At 44.3% G+C, this 27,140-nt stretch overlaps 1 protein-coding gene across 5 annotated transcripts in view; it reads left to right on the top strand.

Moving 5' to 3' along the window:
* LOC119167502 (galectin-4) overlaps positions 1–27,140 on the top strand; it is a 31,699-nt gene that overhangs the window by 396 nt on the left and 4,163 nt on the right. Inside the window, exons 2-8 of one of the 5 annotated variants that reach the window (XM_037418991.2) lie at positions 732–823; positions 2,499–2,709; positions 14,110–14,232; positions 16,909–17,139; positions 18,517–18,624; positions 24,315–24,380; positions 25,989–26,102. In XM_037418991.2, coding sequence (XP_037274888.2) covers positions 732–823; positions 2,499–2,709; positions 14,110–14,232; positions 16,909–17,139; positions 18,517–18,624; positions 24,315–24,380; positions 25,989–26,102 — 945 coding nt within the window. Of the gene's footprint in view, positions 1–731; positions 824–2,498; positions 2,710–14,109; positions 14,233–16,908; positions 17,140–18,516; positions 18,625–21,240; positions 21,277–24,314; positions 24,381–25,988; positions 26,103–27,140 lie in introns of all 5 variants that reach the window. The other 4 variants (XM_075866165.1, XM_037418993.2, XM_037418992.2 and 1 more) reach the window with 4 other exon arrangements.

Below are 27,140 nucleotides of genomic sequence, written 5' to 3'. Positions count from 1 at the left end.
AATGTGTATCAAGCGCAATGTGATCCGTACAGCATCTGTTCTACGAAGTGTACTCAGGCACCGCAGTAGTCTTGCGCGCTTATCAGTGTAGAAACTACTTGGTCATCTTTTATAGTTCATTAGTCACTAAGCGTGCGTTGACCCTGTTCTTGTGATGAACTCTAACATGTCGAATAACCAAGGTGCTAAGCATCTTCTTGGGGCAATTGCGAATCCGAAAGTGATGTAATGTGATGAAACGAATTTTCGGGCGTGTTCCTGTTGTGTAGTAACCTCTGCGTTTGTGTGGTACTGCGATAATCACGTGCGTGCTTGTTTTTTGTGTTTTTTTTAGTTCTCGGTTGCAGTGTTTGTTTACCTTGAGGTTCTTGCTAAACTCAGCTTCAGAATACCAAAGAAAGAAAAAGACGTGACATACTGAATTAGAATGACCAGTGCATATATGTTTTGTATCTGTCAGTCGCATCTAATGAAAAGTGACACTATGAACACGTTTTTTAGCTTTCAGTACATGATCACAAACGTTAGTTGGACAGCTGCAGGACAAGTCTTCGTTTGATTACTTATAAGCCACCAGCAACACCTCGCGTTCAGAAATTGTTTACTTTTCAATCGTTGTTATATGTGCAGTGCATGGTAATCATTGCTCGCTCGCGTCTGGTCTAGAGGTGTAGCTGTCATTTGCTAGAATGACTACTAATCCACGACATATGTGACTTGCATGCTTACAGCCCCTTCCGTACGTTGGACCCATTCCAGGCGGTGTGCTCTCTGTCGGCACACTCATTCGCATCCAAGGCACTCCGCACCACTCTGCGAGATGGTATACACATCATTCTGTTCTTCTGTGGTTAACATTTGTGACTGCCGTGTTTACCCAGTTCGCTGAAGACATTGTGCTCACAAGTTTCCAAATAGCTTCCAGGGCCACGCTTCTTCTAAATGAACCGTGCCTGTAGAACTAATTTGGTTGAAGTATAACATATCTTTGCTTAAACAATGTGCGAAGTACTGATGTGGTTGTAGCATGGGGGAAAAAAAATTAAACATAACAATACACATGAAACTTTATGCATTTTATCAGTTTTCACACCTTTGTCCAGTCTGTATCGACATAGTATGTTGTTGCCACCAGCGCTGTAAGCAATATCTCTTGTCAAGGTGAACTACACAGTCTCTCACATGACGTGTTGTCAAAATGTCTTGGTATAGCGTGGCTATATGCGACAATCCTTGTCTGTCAACAACTTCTTATTACCCTCCAGTAAATTTATTTTGACAGTTGATAAGATTATGATTGCACTTGTTTTTGCTGTTCCATAAGAGATCTCATCTCTCAGCTTGTCCAAATTATTTACGATGATCAGTGTAAAATATCTAATGCAATGATTTTAAGACGAAATGTTTCTGGTCGGTATCAGCTTGCAATGAAACCATGCCTACCTTATGCATTGTGAAAACTTGCAATGAACTGCCACTTCAATCATTCAGTCTCAGGTGTTCTTCATTAAAAACAACTATGCCATCCTACTGCAGAAACAACACCCTCAAGCCATTCATGCCACTGCTGTACTGTAAAAGATGTTGAGCCATTATAGGCATACTCCTGCCACCACTAGAGCACATTACATGGCTTGCATCTTTTTTCCTATTAGTCGTCGCTTATTGCTTTCCTTTCAAGATTGCCATGTCCCACTTAGCGAGCACACCATTTGTGATTCGAAAGCAAATAAAGGCATGCTGGGTAGATGAAGATTGTTGTATGGCAGAGATAGGCTAGCTTCCAAAGTGAAGCTTATTGCATTTTCATTTAAAACAAAAAACATACAGATAAATATACAGGAGTTCTGATGGCAGCATGGTGTAGCGTGACCTCCTGTTAAAGATTATCGACAAAAATGAGTATGCTGGTTAGCAAGAAATAATATAACAGAAAATAATTATTACCAAGAAAAGTAGGTAGGTAAGCAAAAGCATCAAGTTAACAGAAAAAGACTGAAGCCTTAATAGAGTGGCGTTTTAATAGAGTGATACACAGCTTACCTAAATAAGGCACTGTAAACTTACTAATCTAATACGTGTGAAAAACTGCTTTTCAAGTGTGCCGATTCACAAAAAGTGATATAAGGTGGTCGCACATTTCAAATAGATGAGGCAAAAACAAGTGTTTTGACATCGATAACTACGTTGCACAAAAGGTAGTGAAAAATTTCCACTTGACTCGTACCTGGTGGGGTTAGTGTTACAGAGATGATCGGGTGAGAACAGTCTTGTCAGATGGATCGGAAACTTAAATAGCCGAATGTCAAGATTGTGTTTCTCGAAGCCACACTCACTTCTTTATGAAGCAGTTGCACCTTTTAGCACAACTGTTCCTGGAGTGTCTTGATTTGTATTCATGCTGTTACCCACGTCTTCTAGCATGCACAAACCAGTCCAAGATAACACTTTAGTGCACTGGCAGAGCACTTTAGCCTTGCGCACCAAATTCCTCGCAGTTTCGCCATCAACCTCCAATGCGGACCGAACGTGCATCCGCGCGACGACATCGCGCTTCACCTGAGTCCCGTCTTCTCGCCACCGCCGCGCATTGTGCGCAACTCGATCCAGGCCCAGCAGTGGGGGCCCGAGGAGTCGCATGGTGACCCGTTTCCGCTCATCGCGGGCCAGAGCTTCGAGATCTTGATTCTCGTTGAGCATGAGTACAAGGTAATTCAAGAACAGTGAACAGTTCTTAACTGCACTTAAAAGTGCACCAGAAACACTGCGTGATGATTCTTTTTTTTTTTTTTTTTCGCCTACTGATGTATGAAACTACACCTGTCTGCTCATTATATCTTGTCCATCTCTTGTTTTGTTATTGCTTTTTTAGCCATACTTTAAGTGCCGGTGTTTGTATGTTTTACTTCACGATGTAGCTAGGGCGAGATCAGGAATATCCTGATCTTGCCCTAGCTACTCGTCCGAGCGTCTTTCTTCAATCATGACTATATATATATATATATTGTGGGCATTTACTATGCCAATCCTCTTCATCTGTACATTATCATCATTATCATGTGTTGCTCATGCATCCTCATAGTAATAAGGGCTGCAGCGCGAGCACGAATGTGCTAGAAGAAACAGACAAAGTCGAGGTACGGAAGGCTAAAGAGGACAACACGAGCGCTGTCTCGTGTTGTCCTCTTTTGCCTTCCGTACCTCGACTTTGTCTGTTTCTTCTAGCACATTCGTGCTCGCGCTGCAGCCCTTATTACTATGAATTCAAACCAACTAGCCCAAATCGCCATTCTTCTTCATGCATCCTCATCGTTGTCACGTAGCATCATCATCTTGGTTCGTTCATCTCAGCTGTCGGCTGCCGGTTCCTTGGGCCTAATAAAGGTCTTCCAAACCAAGACTTCATACGTGGTGGAGCGTGCTGTTAGATCCCCCGTCATCCTCTCGACCACTCTACCCCCTGGAGCTGCGTTAAGGTCGTCGCTTGGGCCAGGTGTCCGGAAATATGTCGCACCATGAAGAGGTTGGTGCTACAGCCGTTCTCACTCCGCCATCGCGTGCCGCGCCTTTTCACGTCATTAACAGCCTCCAGCGTGAGCCCCATCCCTTTGCTGGTATGCGCGGGGAAGATTTGGAAGAATGGCTGGACGATTTCGAACGTGTCGGCGCTGCTAACCGGTGGGATAACACCTACAAACTCGCTTACGTGTCATTCTACCTCACGGGTGTCGCGAAGACGTGGTTCCTCAACCACTTCATCGACATCCCCGACTGGTCAGCCTTCAAAGATCAGCTTCGCCATGTCTTTGGCACACCGGCTGTTCATTCAGCTCTCGCCAAGAAACCTCTCGCGACTCGGAAACAGCACATCGGGGAGTCGTATACATCCTACATCGAGGATGTCCTTTCACTTTGCTGCCGGGTTGACACCCCAATGACAGATTCAGACAAGGTACGCCACCTTCTTAAGGGGATTGTACCCGTCGCATTCAATGCCCTTGCAATCCAGAATCCAGCTACCGTTGCTGACGTTGCGACAACCTGTCAGCGCCTCGAAAAACTTGAGTCTATGCGACTACAACCGGACAATGACGCGGCTTGTATTACGGCAGATCCATACCTACGAGACGCAATAAGGGTGATTAAACGCGAAAAATAAGAATCAATGGGATTCACACTACCTTCAGTGTATCCCATTTAGTCTTCTTCAACGTTATTGCGGGTTGTCATCAGGGAGGAGCTCACGTCCATGACCCACATGGCCCACCTGCAGCCCACTGTCGCTCGTACTCTCCCATCGTTCTCGCATGCCATCGCCGCACCATCAGGCACCGTCAGCTCGACGTCGCCGCCACGAACGTACGCGTTGGTTACTGCCGCACCTCCCAGAAGCTTTCCATCACCACCGCCTGAGCCATCATCTGTCCCTCTCACTGCTCTCTCTCCCGGTGCATCTAACACAAGCTACTACCCTCCTTATCGATCGACTCGCCCTACGTGCTATTATTGCGGCTATCGTGGTCACATTTCACGCTTTTGCCGCAAGCGCCAGCAAGATGAGCGCCGAGGGTACGACATACGCGAACGAGACTATACCGCAGGAGCCTCGTACCAGGGCCGTCGTTATTCGTCACCGCCGCGTCGGTCTCCATCTCCGCCAGCATCAGGTGAACTGCGCAGTAGTCATCAATCAACCCGACGTCGTTCACCATCGCCCCACCGTCACTCCTCTTCAGCCTGCTTCCCTCGCTTCTGATCGGCGTCCAAAAAACTAAGCGATGCAGCTTTTGCAGGCCAAACTGCATTCCAACACAGTACTCCAATTCCTCCAGCGCGCCCTTACAATATGATTGCAGTCACAGTTGAGGGAGTGGACGTTAATGCTTTGGTGGACACTGGGGCTGGGTTTTCTATTATTCGTGCTGATTTGTGTACCCGTCTTCGAAAAGTCACGACGCCTTATGATGGACCAACACTAATTACAGCCCAGGGAACAATGATTTGCCCTTCCGCTCTCTGTACTGCCCTTGTGCTAATCGACGACATTCTTCATCATATACAATATACAGACATCGAGTTACCCCCAAACGAACATCAATTAGTCACAGTTTTGTCCAACGACGTCGACTCTGGTGACATTTTGGTCACTCCATCGCCCCGTTGCCTTAATAAAGGCATAGCTTTCGCATCAGGTGTGGCTCGCTTCAACAATGGATCAGCTGTCCTCGCTGCTACGAACACCACACCAGATAAAATTTTACTGCCGCGGGGCACTACTGTCGCCTGCGTTGCCGATCTGGAGCCTGTGTGCGTCGTGCCTCTTACCCCTGTCTCCTCTAAAGGCCATCCTGGAGATCATGCTGCTTCCTCGGCCTTTTACAGCAGCCATCAACAAGGACTTGACAGACTCGCAGAAGCAGCAGCTGCTTGATTTGTTGCAAAAGCATGCAAACTCTTTTGACGTTCATTCATCCAGCCTGGGTCAGACAACTGCCAAAGCACATCGTATTCAGACCGACGGAACATCCATTGTGCATCGTCGTCCGTACCGCGTCTCCCTAGCCAAATGAAAAATCATTGAGGAAAACGTAGAGGGTATGCTGCAACGGGAGATAATCCGACCCTCAACCAGTCCTTGGTCATCTCCAGTGGTTCTGGTGCGTAAAAAATACGGTTCCGTACGATTTTGCGTCGATTACCAAGCACTCAATAAAATCACTAGGAAGGACGTATACCCCATGCCACGTATCGACGACGCCCTCAATTCCTTACAAGGTGCTGAATTCTTTTCAAGCCTCGACTTGCGTTCCGGCTATTGGCAAATCCCCATGCACGAAGATGACAAACAAAAAACTGCGTTTTCAAGCCCGGACGGCCTATACGAATTCAATGTTATGCCGTTTGGTCTATGCAATGCGGCCGCAACTTTTGAGCGCTTGACTGACACCGTGCTGCGTGGCCTGAAATGGAAGACTTGCCTATGTTACCTCGATGACATTGTTGTCTTTTCGTCGACGTTTCCTCAACATCTGCAACGCTTGGACGAGGTCCTGACTTGCCTTGCGGGCGCTGGTCTTCAAATTAACACCAAGAAGTGCCATTTCGCCAGCAGATCTATCAAGGTGTTGTGAGCAAAGACGGAATTCGTCCAGACCCTGAGAAAACGGCAGCGGTGCTTCGCTTCTCTCGCCCTGACAAGCCGAAAGATTTGCGAAGTTTCCTTGGTCTCGCCTCTTACTTTCGGCGATTCATACAAAACTTTGCCTTCATAGCCGCACCATTCCATAAGCTACTTGCTTCTGGTACGCCCTTTCAGTGGTCTCTGGAATGCGAATTGGCTTTCGACAGGTTGAAGAGTGCCCTCACGACCGATCCTGTACTTTCTCATTTTCACGATGGTGCACCGACCTTCCTCCATACAGATGCTAGCGGCCACGGTTTAGGAGCCGTGCTCCTCCAGCGCGACAACTCTTCGCGAGAGCGAGTCGTTGCGCACGCCAGCCGCGTCCTCTCTGCAACCGAGAGGAACTACACGATCACCGAGAAGGAGTGCCTCGCCATCGTTTGGTCAGTGCAGAAATTTCGTCCCTATCTTCACGGCCGCCATTTCACCATTGTGACCGACCATCATGCTTTATGTTGGCTTTCGACATTCAAGAACTTGTCGGGATGCCTCGGCCGCTGGATTCTACGCCTACAAGAGTATGATTTTGACATCGTATACAAGTGTGGCAGAAAGCATAGCGACGCCGATGCTCTTTCTCGCTGCCCACTACCAGCGGCTCCCCTCAGCATTTCCGCAATTACTTTGCACAACACACCCTCGGAGTCCACGTCTACGGCGGTTTCCTCTCTCGCCTCTATGGACCAGCTGCCTTCGGACGACCTACACGATTTTTCTTCTCGACAGCTGGCTGACCCATACTGTCGACGCATTATAGGCTACCTCACTGGCAGTTCCCGTCCACCTAATGCGAGGCTCCGTCGCCAACTCTCGCAGTTTAAGCTGGACAACTCGGTGCTGTACCGCAAAATTTACCATCCTGACGGTCAGCGCTGGGTTCCCGTTCTACCCCGATTGCTTCGGTCCGAAGTCCTCAGAGCACTTCATGACCATCCGACGGCTGGTCACCTTGGTTACCACAAAACCTACGATCGCCTTTGAAGTCGGTTTTATTGGCCAGGTATTACCACTAGTGCAGCTCGGTACGTTAGGTCCTGCACTACCTGCCAATGTAGAAAACTACCCACATCTGCTCCAACCGGTACACTACAGCCTCTTCCGTGCCCAGCCACACCATTCGAAGTTGTAGGCATCGATCTTTATGGCCCCCTTCTAGTCAGTGCTGCTGGAAACTGATGGATAGTAACAGCCATTGACCATTTGATGCGCTACGCCGAGACAGCATCCATCACTACCGGTTCAGCTTCTGAAATTGCCGATTTCATCCTCCGAGCCATTATACTGTGTCATGGTGCTCCACGTGTATTGCTCAGTGACCGTGGAAGGGCCTTCCTTTCACAACTAGTGAACGAACTTCTTCGCGCCTCTGGCACAACTCACAAGTCTGCCTCTAGTTATCATCCCCAAACTAATGGCCTCACTGAGCGATTCCACCGCACTCTTGCTGACATGATCGCCGTCTACATTCAACCAGACCACAAGAACTGGGATGTAGTTCTACCATTCGTCACTTTCGCCTACAATACGGCTATTCAGCGGACAACCGGCTACTCACCATCTTATCTAGTTTATGGACGCTCCCCTACTTCTTTCCTGGACGTCTCTTTCTTTACCTGCCGTGCGGATTCATCTCCATCTTCTTCAGAGGAATACGTTTTACTGTTCGCAGAGAGCCGCCAACGTGCTCCTATAAACACTGAAGCCCGACAGCAAGACAGAAAGCTGGTTTATGATGAATCGCATCGTGCTGTATCCTTTCAACCTGGAGACGAAGTGCTCCTTTTGACGCCTATTCGCACACCTGGTTTGTGCGACAAATTTCAGCCACGGTTTATCGGGCCGTACACGGTTCTCAAAGAAACTTCACCAGTGAATTATCACGTGACGCCACTTGTAGCCCCAGCAGATCGCCGTTATCGAACTACTGAGGTCGTCCATGTCTCCCGTATGAAGCCCTTCATGCGACGTTCTTTGTCCCCTTGACTTGCCGCGGCCAGGCTGGCCACTTTCACGTGGGGGGAGTTAGTGTGGGCATTTAGTATACCAATCCTCTTCATCTGTACATTATCATCATTATCATGTGTTGCTCATGCATCCTCATCGTTGTCACGTAGCATCATCATCTTGATTCGTTCATCTCAGCTGTCGGCTGCCGGTTCGTCGGGCCTAATAAAGGTCTTCCAATCCAAGACTTCACAATATATATATATATATATTCGCAGTTCGCAGTTTGCAGGTTTGGTTCCGGCTCACGGCAAGTATATTCCCACCCAATTTTCTTTCTTCACATTCACATGTCAGGCGTCCCACTGATTGTTAACCACAACTCATAGACACACAGCACACCTTTGCATTGCACAGCGCAAAGCACTTCGCCCAACAAGCGCATTTCAGCGTCGTCACAATCCACCACACACCCTCAAACCTTGGAATGGCAACCACACTCAGCGCACAACACACACTTGGTCACAGCATGGGACTGTCCACAGCCGCAGAGTCGTGGTCACCATTGCCTGGTTCCCCCTTAACAGGACGTGTTCCATGGCGCTGAATGAAGGTCGCTGTCCTCAGAGGCTGGTTATTCCTGGGCCAGTAGCTGCGTGACTTTAGTGGGGGTGTGGCAGCTTGGGCTAGTTGGTATGGCATGACGATAGTTATAGCGCGAGTACAAAACGACGACACAGAGTTTCTTTCTTGTCTCTGTGTCGTCGTTTTGTTCTCGCGCTATGACTATCGTTTAGTAGGGGAGGGCGCACACAAACAGGACACACACTGCGAGCGCTCGGCCCTCCTAAGATTCGCCAGGTGCAAGTTACGGCAAAACTCCTTTCACAGTTCATTGCCGAACAGAAGACTACACTGAGACAGTGACCAGCCGAACTGGAAAGACACACACGCGCACAAGACTAATCCCTCGTAGCATGCTCAGAAACTCGAAGTACTGTTCTGTGTTTATCCCACTAGTTTGCTAAGTGGCACCTGCGCTTAGGGCGTCGCCGTTTCCGTAGTCTCGACTTCAGCTTAGTCACTAGCACACAGAGACTTCCGAAGCTAAGACCCAATTCTCTTAACAGAAAGTTGGACTTGTTTTAAAAGAGGTAATAATACTGCTTCGGCAAACTTTGAGACACTCTCACCTCGGTCTCTAGCACCCCAAGCGGTCCCTCAAACTTTACCTTTGCGATAGGCAGGCAAACGCTGTTCTCTTGTGCCACCTGTTTTATGAATGCAAACTTGCCCATCGAAATTTCTGTTTCTATGTAATCGGGGTGGATAATGTCGATTGTTGCAGCGGTGTCCCGAAGTACTCTGCAATCCTTTCCGTTTACCCTTAAGTCACGTACATAAGGCTTTAAGAAATGCATATTCTCGTTGCGACCGCCAGAAAATGAAAATACTAGCTTCAGCTTCCGGCAGCCAGCCGCGATGTGTTCTGGCTCTTGGCACTGGAAACACAGCAGTGGCTTTTTCAACTCAAAACACTTTTCTTTGCCCGAATTTGCCTTTGTTTCACTCTCAGGGGCATCCTTTACAGCACTACCGCCTTTACGTACCATAGAATCTTTGAACGGCTGTTTGCTAAAAGGACAAATGCATGCTCTCAGACTGGCAACGGTGGTGTACTCATCGGCCAACTCAGCTGTGCATTCAATGTTGCTCTTGCCTGGTCTATCTTGGATCCATAAACGCATTTCCTCATCTAAACACCCATAAAATTGCTCAAGGAATATCAAATCCACCACCTTGTCTTGATTCTCGTAGGCACCTTCTTCTTTTAGCCACTCCATCAAGTCAGCCATCATGCTGAATGCAAACTCCTGAAATGTTTCGTCCGCTTTCTTTTGAGCGTCCTTAAGGTGGCAGCGAAACGCCTCTGCTGAAAGCCGGAATTTCTTTAGGAGCGCAGCCTTCACTTTGTCATAATCCTCCACGTTTGTTGCTGGCAAACGCGCAAGCGTGTCCGCTTCTTCGCAAGGCAAAATCATTAGCAGTTTTTGCAGCCATGTTACACGATTGTAGCACATCCTCAGACAAGTCCTTTCAAAATTTACAAGAAACAATGACTGCATGAATTTCTGTATTTCCTGTTCTCTGACCTATCGCGAGTTTTGCCTCGGCAATATGCCGCTCAAGCCTTAATTTTTCAAGCTCCTTCTCTTGTCTTTGCACTTCTTCTTTACGCCTGACACTCTCTCTTTCCTCCTCTTATCGTGCCCATTGCATCTTTTCCTGAATTACCTCCCAGCACTCGGAAAGCTCCTCCTCATTCACGCCGGACTTCTTAACTGCCTTTATCAAGTGTGGCTTCCTATGTATCGTTGCCACCTCGATCCCCAGCCCCTCGCTTAAAAGCACTAAATCTGGTTTTCTTAATTTGTTCAACTCCTTGGTCCTCCCCTGTGCGGACTTCCGTTCAAAATGCCGTCAAGGTACCGCTAAAATACCCGAGCTTTCATGAAACAGCAACCAATCTATGCCCCTTCGGATAAACCTCAGCATATATCCAAAGCACCTGGCAGATCTCTACAGAAGGTGAGCGCTCACCAGCTTCAGCGCCATGAAGGAACACGAACTGAATCTCGCCGCTGCCAACCAGTTGATGTGACCGAGAAGCGGGGCTACAGGCAGTCACCAAGGCGCTGGGGAAGGAAGAACCCTTGCGAGGCTTCTTGTCGACACAAACACATAATTTATTTACAGGGGTGAAGAACACTAGGCGTGTAGAAGCGCCTTTACATCAGACGCGACCAGCCGTAACAAAGGCCAGAGAGAGAGAGCTCCGACTGCACACGTGACACACTTTTTATACCTCTCGTCCGTGCATGCGCATCTTCTCATACGCGGGCTGTGTGTCTCAGCAACGCCGATGCACATTTCCTGCAGCGCACACAGACACCTTTTGCGTTCCTGCAGGACGCGGACAGAGTTTGACCGTTACGCCGATAAGCGTCCCTTGGAATCCATCTCCTTGCTGTGCCAGTCATAACAATATATAGTTTCATAAGAATATTCCTGGCTAACTGGTTTAAATATATGACAGCAGGTCACAGTGAAAAACATGAACAATATTTATTCTGAGCTTTCGGCCAAAGGCCGGCCTTTATCAAAGATGCGATTGGTACATTAAGTTCGAGTTTAAGTACAGATTCCTGCCGTGCATATACAGGTACACATATCATCGTGACTCGTTGGAACGGGACGAGGGGAGGGACCAGAAGTACAACAGTGAGACAGTTAAGGGCGAGAAGGACTCACGTGCGTGAATATTTGTTGAAACATAAGAGCCTGGGCCAGTACAAGAAAACAAAGAATCAATAAATGACAAACAATGGAAAGTATGAACGAGACGTGGTTACATGTGCACTTGAAATAAAACAAAAAAGAAAGGGAAAAGCACAACACAGGAATTAACAAGTGTCAATGGTTGAGGACGCGATAATTATGCTGCTAAAAGGGGAATATTCATTTGCAAAAGTGAATGGATATTCCTTTTTGCTATGCTATGGCAAAGAGCCATGTGATAGATATGCTATGGCAAAAAGCCACGTGACAATTTTCTGGCAAATGTAGACAGTGAGCTCTTTTTAGATTTTAGTAACCACCGTTTGCTGTTTAAAAGCAATTTTAACCCAGTTTGAGTTTAATTACAATATTTGGTTTTTTTCATCATGATTGTAGAGAATGTAGATTTGTGAAAGCAGATAAAAAAAAAAACTATGCGATTTTGGAATACACTTGTGCTTTTCGACTCGCATGTCCCAATAATGCTGTGTGGTAGTTTGGTATGGTATGTTGAGACTGTGCAATGGATCTTTGTAAGCTAGTGGTACTTAATACAGACTTTCTGAGTTGCTTCTGTCACCCCTGGTGACATTGCAGTTTTAAGTCAAATTGATATCATTTCTCTAGGAAGCAAGACATAACCTTAAAATTACATAATTCAGTGCATTGAGGGCACAAAAACGGTGAGGAGGGCAAGCAGTAACTATAGGGTTTGCTTATAATAATTAATTTGTTTATAAAGCACACCATGGGCACATAAGCGGTAAGGCAAACAAAACTACGGTATTTACTCACATAATCCTCGCACTTTTTTGGCAAAAAACCACTGCATAGTTGGGGGGGGGGGGGGGTGCGAGGATGATGCGAAAAACTTCCGGCAGAATTGTACTGAGCGAAAAAGAAAACGAAGTGGCCGCAAATCGGGATTATCAAGTCAGCAACTAACTGCAAGCTTTCAGAAGTACTAATTAAGACTTACCTCAATAATAAAAGCACAGGTTCGGCGCGAGATTTATTTGAGACACAAAAGGCGCAAGCAAATAGTCGAAAGTTAGAATACCGTACGCAAAGCTTGTGGGCGTTGCGGGCGTAGGAATAGCGTTCGTCACTAAACAGGAGCCTGCAAAAGGTTAGCGTTCGACGGCAGTATTGAGATGATGGCCATTTAAGTGAATCGTCCGCACTTGTCTTCTGACGAAATAAAGTTTACCATCCATCCCAGTCTTAAGCACATGAACGGCCCAATGCATCTTGGTGGCTTTCAGCTGCCGTCACTAGTAGTGAACACAAAACTCTTAGACTTCGAAGAGCCTACCGGCCACCATGTTGCCATTTTTTAGTGCATGATCAATCACTTTCAAATTGAAAGCAGCCGTGTAGCTTCTGTAACACCCCATAACATAACATTACACAACCTACAAAACACGCCGCAACGCGCACTTGCCACTTTGGCTCGGCTTGGGTTGGATTGAATCTCAGTGCAATAATAGTACACTTTATGATTAGGAGAGGGTGCCACATGGTGTGCACTATCATAGAGTCTCCTGAATATAAACTAGAGGGAGCTCTGGCACTAGTGGCTATGGGAGCTGCAACGCACGGCGCTTCAGCAAATGGGAATGATGGGTAGTACACAGATTTGTCTAATCTTCATACTTCTGGCGTGCTTCTGGCTCTGTGAGTGTTTGTGTGACTTGGAGCTGTTTTCTCATGACACGAAAATCAGCAAATGTTCAGTGGTTGCGCTTCACCACCTTATTCTTCTAGGCTTACCATGTCAAATCGGGTGACAAAATTGAAAAGAATCATTCTTTCTTTCAAAATGACAAAAGGGAGAAGGTTTGGGCCTGTTGGTTATTCATAGTTCTTCATAACACAGAGCGCACAAAACACGGGACAGAAGAGCTCTTTCTGTCTCTTGTTTTGTGCGCTCTGTTTTATGAAGAACTTTCAAAACGAAACCGAAACCAGCAATAAACAAAGCCGTAAGTGCGATTCGCTACCCGCAAGTATGAGGACCAGGCAAATCTGTGTACTACCCATCATTCCCTTAATCGCTGAATGATCACAGCACCAGAGTCCATTCTAGTTAATTTTTTGGAAACTCTATGCGCGCTATCATGATCAGTGAGTGGAACGAGCAGACGACATTATTTCAGCAATTTTCGGCAGTGCGATAATTACTCGCGGTAAAAAAAATCATATTTTGTTGGCTGATGTGGGAGGTGCAAGAATTATGGGAGTGCGAGGATTACGCGAGTAGATACGGTAACCGTAATGTTACTTAGCAAATACGACACCTGTTTTTGGTGCTGAGTTACGACTTCACTAGCTTCTCACATCGCCTTTTTTTTTTTTAATTGCAGATGTTAGAAACTATTGGTAACATTTCGATGCCCTAGCTCAAAATTCTTCTGCCTACCCAGCGTACGTTGATATAATTGGAGTATTTTTGCATTTTACGAGCATTTGAAAATTGGTACATAATATTATGAAAATAATATCTTGAAATCAATCATTATTCACTCGTGTATAAAATATGCCAGTGAAGCAGGTCACATGCAGAGGAAACGGAAAAGTGAAAGAAATGGCACTGCCCAAGGCATTCTGGATTCTCACGTGGCTGAACTGTTGCTATGCAGATCGCCATTAACGGCAAGCACTACACCGAGTTCCGGCACCGCATTCCGATTCAGCGGGTCACCCACTTGACCATGGACGGTGATACGACAATCAGCTTGGTTCAGTTTGAAGGAGTGCCATCGGTAAGAAGTTCCGATGTCATAAATTAAAAACTATCTTGTAGAAAATCGCTGCTGAAGCAATGATATGCTGTTAATACAAAACCACCTGTAGCTGCATAAAAATACTCCTGCGGTTGGCTGACTCGTGCCTCTTTGTTATGTCGGAACACTTTTGCATTGGATTGTGGCGATGTAGCGATTTGCCTCCATAACCACTAAAGAAAACGTTTCGAGTAGCGCGAGATGTGCCGCACATTGTTATGCTTGATCAGAGTGGCTATGCCTACCCGCCGCTCTCGCAAACAAATGTCGAGTATGGTTCATACTGTCTCCCACAACCTTTTTTTTTTTCCTCACTTCTGGTCTGTTCAGTTGTGTCTTTTGTTGAGCTTATTTTTCTACATATGCATTTGACAATCTCAAAATGAGGCTTTGGTATTTGCACTAAGGACATTTCATTAGCATAATTAACCGTCTTAACAGATGTCGTTGGCAAGTGCGATGGAGTCGTCGTTAACTCCTGGTGGTTTGACGAGTATGTGAGTGCCGGTAAAATGGGATCTTATCGTTGCTAGATGTTTAAATAAGTTTACCAAAACATTTTTTGGGGTTCTGAAGAATGGCGCTTTTGCACAACTGTGCTCGAGCGTTCGATTTCCAGCCATAAGGGCCGCATTTCGATGGAGGTGAATTGTGTCCCTGTCGTTATTTGTGCTGTGTGTTTTACTAAGCTCTACTCTCGGCTAGTTAAACTTCTCCCCTTTTTCTTTTATTAGGGAAGAACACCATGTAACCACTGCACACATGCGTGGCCCATTGAAAATGTTTTGCACATTTTTTTAACTATCTTTAGTAATGAGCTTGTTTTTTATTCACTTTGTTCAGGGCTAAGAAATAAAGACTTATAGCTGAAATTACCTTGGGACACTTTTGTTACACCTTGCTAACATTGTTAGTTTTCCCATTTGCAGCACAGAATCAACTGTGATTTCAAAAGAATGCTGTAAGCATTGGTGTTATCTACCTTAATAATAACATTGTCCTTTCTTTTACCTCCTCAGGCTCCAATGGTAAGGATTGTGTTTTGACGTATCAAGTAGTGCCTGCAGTGTCGAAATTTGTGCGTGGAGAAAAAGCTTACCTGTACATTAAACATGTCGAGCTTTAACTTTGCAAACTGTAACCATTATTCCTCCAGAAGGGATGATGAAAACTTCGTGTTTATATTTACCCTTAATCATATATGAAATTCATGAGAAACAAGAAAAGGTTAGAGTACATAGAGACTAAGTACTATAATGAATTAACAGACTAATTCATTGTTTTACTATTACATACTACTGAGACTTCGATTTTGCAAATGATACAGCACTTAGGTGTAGACCTGTAAATGCAAAACAGTTGCCTACCACACTCGTGGTGGCGTAGCCTTTTGATGTCTCTTGTGCCCTTTGATGGCACAGTGGCCAAGTTGTCAATTGTTTGAAAGCTAACAAAATGGCTGTGGGTCTTCATTTCATGATGTCGATGTCACTGCTGGAGAAAGAATTAGAGGCAGCGCTTTTAGATTGAGCTTTCCCTGTTTAGATGTACTTTTAGAATAAATATTTTGTGTATGTGTGTGTGTAATTAGCCGCTTGGGGCCTACTGCTCTGAATTACAAGGATACACTGAGATTAGTGATGTGGCCATGTCATGGATCCTTTAAGAGACAATGACACTTTGTTAAAATCGCAAGCCGCAGTCATTATGGGGTTTGCTGCTGGCTCGAAGTCAAAATTTTATTTCCTCCAGACGACAGCCACATTTCATTATCAATCAATGAGATTTTCTGTGGCTACATAAATAATTTACGAATGTAACTCTTGTTGTCTATAGTACTGGCTCTGGTTTTACGTTTAATATTATGCGGTGATCATTTTCAATCAATCTATTAATTAATCGGTCAATTAACCTGCTCATCAATTGAAATACTAGTACAAGATGCTAGTACCAACAAGATAAAGGTCTATTTCTGACTTGATGAGACGCCTGAGTTGTCCTGATAACTGAAGTCTTCACTAATGCTCAGTAATGCCTCCGACTGGCACCAACCATATGACCAAGTTGGTCGCATGCTGACTGGTCACAAATAGTCGCAAAGCGACTGATTTGGCTCGGTAGCTCGCTGCTCAATTTTTCAGCCATGCAACTGCAGTTACAAACTTCTGATTCAATCAGATCTGCAGGAACAGCACGCCAGCATGTTTTTCCGGCCAGTGGCGATGCGAGAACCCCGTGAATTCTGTGTTTGGCGATGGGTACAGGTCACGCACAGGCCTGAATATTGGTTGCTTCGATTCTTTTTTTTGTTGTTGCCTGTAGCAAACAGTTGCCTGATCGGTCCTAGTCTCAGATGGGAATGAGCCATAGGCCCGTATTCACAAACCGACCTCAACCTTTCCTCGAGTTTTCCTTATCGGTTTTAAACTTTTATTGCACATGATAAATGAATCAGACCAGTATTCATAAACCAGTCTTGTCTTTATCTTTCGCCCTGTTACCATTTTCGTGCCTTTATAACATGTAGAGAGCACAGGAAGCTGAGGAAAATGTGAGGTAAGGCCGAGGTTGGTTTGTGAATACGGGCCACAGTCTGGTGCGTTATCCCTCGCGCGATCTCATCACCTGGAAACGACAAACTGCTTCCCGTGACAGATGCCACTGGGACCGGACATGCACATGCCAATGCCAGTGGCCCCTCCCTCTGGTAGGGTGTCACCGTATGGCGACGCAAGGTTTGGCGCACCGTACCCTCCGCAGGCAGGTTACCCTCCTCCACCGGCTGGTGGTTACTACCCACCTCCGGCTGGTGTTCAGCCCGCATATCCTGGAGCTGGTTACCCCGCAGCAGGTTACCCTGGACACGCCTCCGGAGTGCAGTATTACGTGAGTGCAGTCTTACAGCTTCGCTGTGAATGCCGCTATATAACATAACGGTGACATTTATCCCATTTTGATTTATATGATGGCATTGGTTATATTTGACACATGGTAACTTATTAGGAACTCAATGCACTGTTTTCTTATATAGTATGGTAGGCAGTGTTCTTGACTATGAACTGCGAGAGAGAGATTTCTTTTAAATTAATAATAGCTTTTGCGAAAACTATTTTCAGCCTTCGGCATTCTTTTTAGTCCTGCTATGTTTTAGCTCAATTGCGAAGTATAACCACGTGCACAAGAACCATGAAAATCTTTTTAAAGAAGGCCAGATATCAAAATCACTATGTATTGAGTTTTATAATCCTCTGTACAACTTGCCCGCAACAATAAATTCCCGAATGCTGTTATTTTAGGCTGTTCATTTTATTTGCGATTTATTGTGATATTATTGTGTCAAAGTTGCTTCGACACCAGAGGAAAGTAATTGCATAAAATTGCATTTGACTTGTTTCTTGATGGGAATGAATGTTGTGAGTGAGATATGCAGTGTTTCCTGTTAATATATTCAAATTTCAAATTGCAAAGCTGACAGCAAATTATTGTTTTATTTATTTATCTATTTTGGCCAAAATTTGTCATTTATTTGACGAATAGAAAATTGTTTTTGTAAAGCTAACTAAATTTGTAAAACTAAATCGTTGTTCTGGGTCTGAAACCTGCCCTTAGAGTCAATTTCATCGATATCGCACAAAGATGACCGGGACTTCATGCTCATACTTATCTGGACAAACGCAGCAAGAATATCCACCAACTACAGCCCCCTTTGTAGTACTACTACATAAAGTGCTCTTCCATACTACTTGAGCTCTGCCAATGTTACACGGCATACTATCTGCTCTGACACTTTGTGGGCATGCTTATGAATGCTTTCAAGTCGAGCGCATCTACAAATTCATGGAGAAGCACCACCACCACAACATCCCATCACTTTTTTTTATATTTGTCAATGTTGATCAGCTCTTCTTACATTTTCATCATCTTGTATCGTTTTCTGTGTGCTGTCTATGTGTGGCCCGTTTCCTGTGTGTTTCCTTTTTTTACTGTTGCTGCCATGCTTGCTTGAACATCAGCGAAGGACCGATACAGGGTGACCATTACCGTAGTTATTGTAAGGTTGTTAAGACAAAGCCAGGTCATTTTTCCCTTAAAAAAATACAACTTAGCAATTAGTGCTTCATTACTCCCGACACCTATGTTGACTGGTTGCCAACGTTCTTTACTAAAAGAAATACTCGAGTCTTCCGATATTCAAGCAAGGGTGGTGTGCCTGGCTTGTGTTGCGTTTTCCCATTTCCTGTGTGTGCTCAATCGGCCCTGTAGCCACATCCTACGGACCAGAAGCACAACTCCGGCTTGGGCGGCCTGGGAGCCGGATTAGCAGCAGGTGCTGCTGCTCTTGCAGGCTCATCGCTTCTCAAGCACGGGATGGTAGATACATTCTTGACACTTTTCCTCATATTGCATGTCAACACCTCCTTAGTGATGCTGTCCATGTGTTATTGTTATATGTAGCCAGTGATAGTACTCGTTTGCAACTTAAAGATAATGTCAGACCCACCCACAACCACCCCTTCACCTCCCAAGAGGAATTTGCGTAAATGCTCGATTCGATTGCGCATACCCGTTTTTAAGATGTCAAGTGGTTCTAGAGGGTTTCAAGTAGTTGACTTTACCGTACAGGCATGCATTTGTGGCACTGGTTTTAGGTCGAAAACTTGAACATCTCGGCGAGTTTCTTCGAGGATTCCGACTTTGCTGCTCAGCCAAACTCAAGGTCTTAGTAAAAATGATGGACCTTCAACTCCTAACATGCATATTGCTTATATTAACTTAAGTGAAGGTACTAGGGTTTCAAGTGAAAACCAGCTACCACAGTCGTCTCACAGGCGTAGGGCAGGGGGGCTGCAGATCTTTAGGTATAGTCCAGGGCTTAGGAGGAGCTCTTAATTAACCGACTTGATCATCTGTCAGTTCCGTAGGATTCTGCAGTGTTTGTGAGGTTGCTTGAACAGCACCAAACAAGGTAAGAGTGAGGGCAAAAAAATAACAAAAATAACTTGTGCAGCATGCCCCTTTTTCCCCCCGCCTCATTTTACATTTCCTAGCTCATGACGATCAAAACAAGTCCAAATTCTAACCTCGTCGAGGAGCTCCTCCAACGAAAGCTCAAAATTAGGCTGAATCGGCTGCTGTGCTCTTGTCTCTTCACTGACTGCATTTCAGGGCTGCCAGCTCGAGGAAACTTTTCATATTAAAGTCATTTTGAGCAGTATGTGCGACGAGAGAAACTTTGGTAGTCTTATGAAAATTTTGGGCTCAGTCTGCGGCTTTTATTTTATACGACAATTATAGTATTGTTGCTTTTTCTGAGTACCATTAGATCTTGTGAGCTTTGACTGAATTTCGCTTGTGCCCCACAGCCATTTCGCATTTTGTTGGATCATCATGTGACATCACTGGAGCACTTTAACATCTTTACTAAAGCACATGTTTTATGATTTCGCATCAAAGCAGATTTAGCGCGCTTTGCCAGTGATAAGTTCATTCGTGGAGGATAGACTTACTTCAATTTCGGAGCCTCATCGATGAACTTGGTGCTGTTAAATATATGTGAGGTGTAATCTGTATCAGTTTAAATATATAAGTTATGAAAGGAAAGAATGAATAAACACGTTAATTGCATGCCTATCTGTGCCAAAGAGAGACATTACGGCATGAATAGAGAAATTTCGGGTGTCTTATCGCGAAACTTCCAACTTTCGGGGTTGGGAGGCCTGCAATAAGTGGTTGCTACGTGTGTCAGCTTTGCACTGTTTGCTGTTTCCTCTGTAGACTGTCTTTTTGTGCTGTGAATTTTTTTTTGCTGCTTGTATAGATATTGCACCATCCACACAGCATGAAACACGGGCATGCTGGGAATACTGTGTCTTTTTTTTTTTTACACACCATGTTTCTCATATCCCCGATGCTTAAAGATCACATATCTTTGCTCAGTGAACAGCTGACTGTTATGGATTCATTACATTCTTGGGTGTAAATGAAAAGGCTGTGTGGATAAAGTAGCATGTTTGTAGTAAATATGTCTGTGCAGATTTTGTTGTCTATGCTGACTGTGATCTTGGTTTTTGCTGCTTCAACAGGCCAAACACCCATACCTAGTTAATGCAAATTTAGTGAAAGTGGGGTAGGTTCTTGTGCCGTACTTTACTTAAAGAGCATATTTAAAAAAAAAAAAAAGAAATTAGTGGAGGTGTGCAAGACCGCAAGTCATCAGTTTTAGAGGGTTGCATACAGGAGCAGCAATCATTTTGCTTTTCAGGCGAGTGCTCCTAATTGGGTCGATCATAACGTTGCACAATGCAATAACACATGTTGACCTGGACAGCATCGTGCAATCTAAGTGAACAAAAGTATGGATAAAGTCATTGTTTCCTTTTGTGCATTTCTGTCAGTGCTGACCAGAGCCAAATAAGTGTTGTTTTTTTTTGTGCATTTCTGTCAGTGCTGTAACTTATGCAGAGGCATAGCACTTGTAGCATTGATGACAATGTTGCGAAGCCATCGGGTATGGCAAGCTGAAACACTACTTGCTAGTGTTCTATTATGTAGTTTTTCTGACTTTCCAGTAACTTCCAAATTCTGCATACCTTTTCACTGCAGTTTATTCCTTAATTCTACCACATCACCATCCCTTTTCGAATTGTAAAGCTAGATTTTCTGCTATGCATTTTACCCCTCCAATGGCGGCTCGTCGCTCACTACAAACTTTGTGTTCAAGCGCAGCTTGCTGGCGCTACGAGCTGGAGAATGTAGATTCGGCTGACATAAATGAGCACAATACAAAAGTCCCAACGCATGCAATTAGGACCTCGTCTCTTGTTGACGCAAGACAGCGACCCCCGTTAGTTGGGTGAATATGCAGCACAGGGAAGCGCACTTGCAGGTTACAAATAGGGTCTATACGTTGTCATGAATGCTCGTGTCTAACGGAAAAGAAGGAAACGCTCCTCAACTTGCCTGGCATGCATTTATTTCTTTCCACAGGATGCGCTCTCTTCTTTCACAAAAGACATGGTCGAAGTAAGGATTTTGCGTGGAAATATTTCTTGCATTTCGTTTACACTTGACAGGGTTTGCATGCCGTAGCATTTCTCGGTGCTAAGTGGACTGTGTAAGCATGTCCAGTTAAACGTATCTGTGTTTTGCAGCAACGTGTCGGCGATTTTGTGACCCTTTGTCACATCTTACGCTTGAGCGATTGTTGGTACACAATGCCTGCTCAATAAAGCAAAAAATAAAAATTAAATCGTTCTTCAGGAGGAGCATTCCAAATTTAAAGGGGCTCTGAAACATCATTGTAAGTAACAAAGTGGTCTCATTGTTGGGCTGGATTAAGCCGCAATTCTCCTGCTGCGAAATTTTCTAGGCTTTCAAGTGCAAACAACAGAAAAGGAAGTCCGGCTGGTTGTACTCGGTTCATAACATATCGAGGGCAGAGTGCAGTATAAAGTGCAGAGTGCAGGACGAAAGATGAAGAAGCACGCATAAAGAGTCAGTGCTGCCCGTGTGTGCTTCTCCGACTTTCGTCCTGTATTCTGCACTGCGCATTTCCATACATTATAGATGTTTCAAGTGTAAACATAGTTATAGATGATTACCGTAAAATCCCAGTGGCTTTTTCTCTCTTCTTTCATCCTTGAAAGCACACTTTATGGAAGGGGATGGCAAGGGGACAAGTCACTCTCCAAGAATTCACATCATGTTCCTTAACAAGGCACTGTAGTACAGTAGTTAGGGTTGCCACCTGTGTGGTTTTAGACAGGCTCGGCCGTCTTCTTAAATACCTGGCAGGTTGCCAGTCCGCACCTAAGACTGGCCGCCATACGCGAGTTGATTTGTAAAAATATCACAACTATATTTATATTCTGGGATGTTTTGTACGTGCCATTTGAATATCTACAACTGCAAGTATTCATCGTCAATCAGCAAAACTCTTATGCTATCAGTCAACCTTTGTTAAAGAACCCTTCAAGTGTAGCGATCATATTAACAATACTTTGGCACGTATATGTATTCATAAACACCCGATGTTATGGTTACATATGTACTGTGCATATTTTAACATTCACTTGCGCCTATACTGTAACTGACATGGTGGATTCAAACACAAAGAGCTTTTTACGGATGGAGCATGTGCGGTTCCTTTGCAGTGCAGCAAATTTAGAGCCATAAACAAAGCCTCCCTTAGCTAGGTATTTTTATGCCAGCACTTGGTTCGTCCTGTGTCGTGTTTTTGTGGACATGTATAGAAACGTCCACTGTTAAAGGGACTGTGCTTTTGGAAGAGAGTGAAATACAAATGTGCGGCATTGGCAAGTGTTCTCTTTAACAGTGGACCCGACTGTCCACGGGCCGGGCATGTAGCTTGTTGACAGGGTTACTGCTGGTCATTTAGCGTAACTGGCTGGATTCCAAGAGAATGCATAGAAGTGAGAAGGAGACAGAAAATTAGGTAGGCAGATGATATTAAGAAGTCAGCAGGTATATCATGGCAGCAGAAAGCACAAGATCGGGTGGACTGGTGGAACACGGGAGAAGCCTTTGAACTGCAGTGGACAAAGTCAGACTGATATCAGATGATCACATTAAGTTTGTTTCACTCAAGAAAGCAATGTTACATTATGTGGCACTTCATTCCAATGACTCTTGTGGCATCTATAGTTAAACACATGGAGGAATACAAAGAAAGAAAGGAGCTTGACGTCGCACTGCCTGCGCTTGCAAGCCAACCCGTTTCATAGCCAGCAAATCTTTTACATCAAGATCACGCAAACGACGAGACTTTAGAGTATGGCGCCCGGTAGCTTTTACGCGAAATGGTCTTGTTCGGCGCAGACCGGCCGTCTCACGCAGGAGGTTAAAAAAACGGACCACCACTGTCAGTACTAAACTCTACCGCACGCTGTGAGGTTTCGGTCACGTGTTGGGACGACATGGTGGACTTCTCTTGTGTGACAAAATGCTCATTATTTTGTTATTTTTTTCCTCCATGGTTCAACATTAACCTAATTTTCTGTACCCTCCCCTCGGAGGGCCGGTTATCTTTTTTTTATTCTTGGGAAAAGGTGGCAGCCCAAACGATAGTTCAAACCATTTCTGCCACAATTTCTAATTTATGGAAGCACCGAGCTCTTTAGAAACACTCGTTGTAGCTCATCCAGCAGGATTTCATTTTGTCGTGTGCTAGGAAGTGTGTCATCCACGGGGATCAGCCAGAGCATGTCATGACAGCCGCAGTACCTGCACTGTGCAGCTGAAGCACTGATGCACAACCGAGCCTTCACTAACTGCATCACAGTGCTGATGTGGAATTTCAAACTTTTACAATTTAATTTAGTCTTGTCGAATTATGTGAGGGCCTGGGCATGGACTAATATCAAACTTGTGCCACCTTCAGGAACGGGTTGTAGCTGAATTCATGTCATGGATACTGAATTGTTATAGAGTAGCTCAATACGATAGAGTAGCTCAATACGAAGTGGTGTCTGTTGCAATGTCCTGTTCACAGGGCATGTGGAATAGCACCAGAGTGCTGGCAAGCATACTCACAATTTTTAAAACAAATGTGTGCATGCTCAACATTCTCTTCAATTTGACAGCACCTTGCCTAATAATATGTTCTAAAAGTGTTTCAGGGCATCTTTCAGTCTGCTGTAAAAGATATCAAGTGAGTTGTAGTTTTCTCTGTGGGAGCCTTGTACGGTATGAAGTCTATGAAACCTATTTACAGCGTATATTTCATAGATCTGTGAGAATGTAGCTTGCCCGTCGTTGGGAATCTAGTGTCATATTTAAGAAGTGGGCTTCTTTTGCATTATATAACTGGGCGGACATCTAAGCTGGAAGTGCGTGCACCATTTCATTTTAAAACAGGCAAGTAAATTGCGGATTGCAGGTGTTGGAAGCTGATACAGTTTCGATTTATTTTTATGGCTTTGACCATCACACGTACCCATAGCCTCAGATTAGTGTTTTTCTAGTGTTCCTTTCATAGGATCGGCATGGACGATGGTTTTTGGTTATCTGTGTTTTGTGTGACCATTGTGTTGTTGTGCCAGGGTCACAAGGCAGGATTGGTGCCAGCTGTGGCGGGAGCTGCCCTCTCTTCGGGCCTGCATCACAAGGTGGATTACGTGCGCATTTGCAGATTGCACTGCACCGGTGGCGACTTGAATGCTGCCCCGATCTACGACTGACATTACTAACATCGCACGATGACCAGTCGCCACGAAGCATGACTTGTTCTAACATTATCTGTCCTTGATGACCAGTCGGCACTGAGCATGACTTGTTCTAACCTGATCTATCTGTTGCCTCTACCATTGCTGGCATGCCCTTCTCATTCTGTGTCTCTTGCGTGAAGCTGCACATTTTCATCAACTCGTCTGTCTTCATTCTTCTGTGCAACACTTATAGGCCATTTGTTACAAAGCTTTAGAGCGTACAAAAGAATGTAGTGGATCACTAGTGCAAAGCACACATTCAAACATACAAAATATTACATTTGAAACAAGAGGAGCAGCTTGTAAAAACAGCTGCCTTTAAAAGAAATGTCACTATTGCTGTTTCTAGAAATGAAGTGTGAAGCAAGTGCGACATGGAACATGTGGCCCCTTAGCGTGACCTCAGATATCTCGGAGGTGGCATGTCCGGACCAGGGTCATAGCAACAACCGTTAGGTGCACGCACCAGATGGTTACCTACTGCTTGGAGGTGGCTAACATGAAAATTATGCAAGTTCTTGTCCTGTGTCTTTACTGACAATGCATAAGTTGTATATGACTACTCACTCATTATGAGGTTAGTTGAAGTGAAGCCTAGTTGCACTTGGTCTTTGAATCTGACTCTATTGTTTTTAGGCTCACTAACAGCTGTTGACATGAGCCATATCGGTCATTAGTTGCATGAATTGTCTGTTGTGAGCACTAATTCCGCAGTGTCCTTGTTATGGGCAAACTTATAGGCCACTGTCTTGTATAGGTAATACATTTTTATGTGTGTAAATTAGTGTTAGGCAAATGTAGTGCTTTGAAAAAATCTATTTCATAATGTACATTGTTAAGTGTGTTTTGTATTTGTTGGTCTTGTATTGTTTGAGAACATTGGTGCATGGTATTAATGAGAAACACCGTCGTGCATTAACATAATAGGAGGAATCACTGTGGTGCTCTGTTGCACGTCAGTGCTTATTATGCCATGCGTCACTATCATTCGGACAATTAATTTCAAAAATGCTCGTGGTCAGTTCAAGTGCCAACAAAGCTTTTGCACTGTGCTGCTTCTACTAGCCTGGGTCTGCTGACATGCAGTTTTCATGTTTTTTCCCCCCAAATTTTAACATTGCGCAGCAATCCCAGTACATTTACAAAGTCAGAGAGGTGCAAACAGTTATTTCAGTGCAAATTTGCTCTAATTTCTGGTCACTTTAAGTGCAGTTGAACCCCTTTATAAGGATACTGATGTAAGACACAAGTGGGTATAAGAGATACCAGTGGGCCTACATAGAAATTGGGTTTGATAAGAAAATGTAAACGTAACCTACTTATAACAGGCACCTCATATAGAAGACAGGAATTGCTCCCTGGTGTGTGTCTCTTATTATGGGGTTCAACTGTATAATTAAAAAAAGTTAGTGAGTCACACACTCGACTGTTTTTCAGCAATACTGTGTAGAAAGCGCAGGCTTCTGCGTTTTCTACGTATCCACATTTCTCGTTCTTTTGCGTACGCAGTCTCACGGACACAAGCCCAAGTCCAGCATGCCACTTCCCATCGGTGCCGGCACCCTTGGAACAGGACTGGCCGTCGGTGCTACGGCGCTTGCCGGTGCAGCTTTGGCGAAGAAGGCATGTATCATGAGAACTTAATGTAATCTGCGGTACTAATTCATGCAACGAAGTGTTGACCTCACTAAGAGTGCATTCCTGGCTTGTATGGTTGTCTTTCTATTAATGAGACCTGTTCATAATTGTCATTGATCACTGCTAAAAGCTAATGACTTCACTGCTGACATCGAAGCCACTTGTTCTATTGCTGCTTGTAGCTGCTATTGTGCATTTATTTTTTATAATCAATACAGTGTGTGGGCTTAAATTTTGTCAATTAGGGAGATTGCTGGAAAAAAAGTGTCAAAATTTATTTGGCTTTGTACTTTTTGTTAATTATGGATTGATTTTTATTCAAAACCTCATGGCTATTACTGATAATTAAGCTTGTGAGAATATTTGAGCACTTCAAATATTTGAATAAATGTTGTAGTATTGAATTTTACTTCGATTCAAATTTAAGTTTTTCAAAATTTCAAAGTATTTGAAATAAAGAAATAGGTCAAATATAACACAATTGTGAAGGTGGTTCTAGTGCAGTGGAGGGGTGCTCTGCCATAGAGACGTCTACATTAGGGAAATGTAAATTGCTGTGAAGCCCCACTTCAAGGTTAAATAAACATAATACTTTCACATATATTCATCATTTTATAAGTTTATAAGCTTATTATATTGGCTTATGTGCTCTGAGTAAATGTTAAAATGTAATATACTTCCTAGGTTATCGCTTGCGATCTACCGAAAGTCAAATTGTGATACTATTCAAAGTTGGTTGCACAGTCTTTGAGCCAAAAAGAATGACATTGGTGCATGTTTTGTTCCAACTGAAAAAAAAAAAGTACTGTTCAGGTTAGTTGGATCGTGACAAATGTGCTAAGTTTTTTTTAATATCTGATATATACTATTCAAATTCGCTTCAAAATAGTTAGACTAAATCACTATTCGCTTCGAACCTAAAATTTACTGTTCACACATGCCTACCAGTAATGGCATGTCTCTTGACGAACCACCCTGTATTGGAAAACATTGGGTAGTATTTTTGTAGAAGATCCCTGTGCA

This window comes from Rhipicephalus microplus, chromosome 6 (genome assembly GCF_043290135.1).
Source record: "Rhipicephalus microplus isolate Deutch F79 chromosome 6, USDA_Rmic, whole genome shotgun sequence".
In the NCBI taxonomy this organism is placed as follows: domain Eukaryota; kingdom Metazoa; phylum Arthropoda; class Arachnida; order Ixodida; family Ixodidae; genus Rhipicephalus; species Rhipicephalus microplus.
The sequence above is the reverse complement of the archived record's forward strand: the minus strand, read 5'-3'. Positions and strand labels throughout refer to the sequence as shown.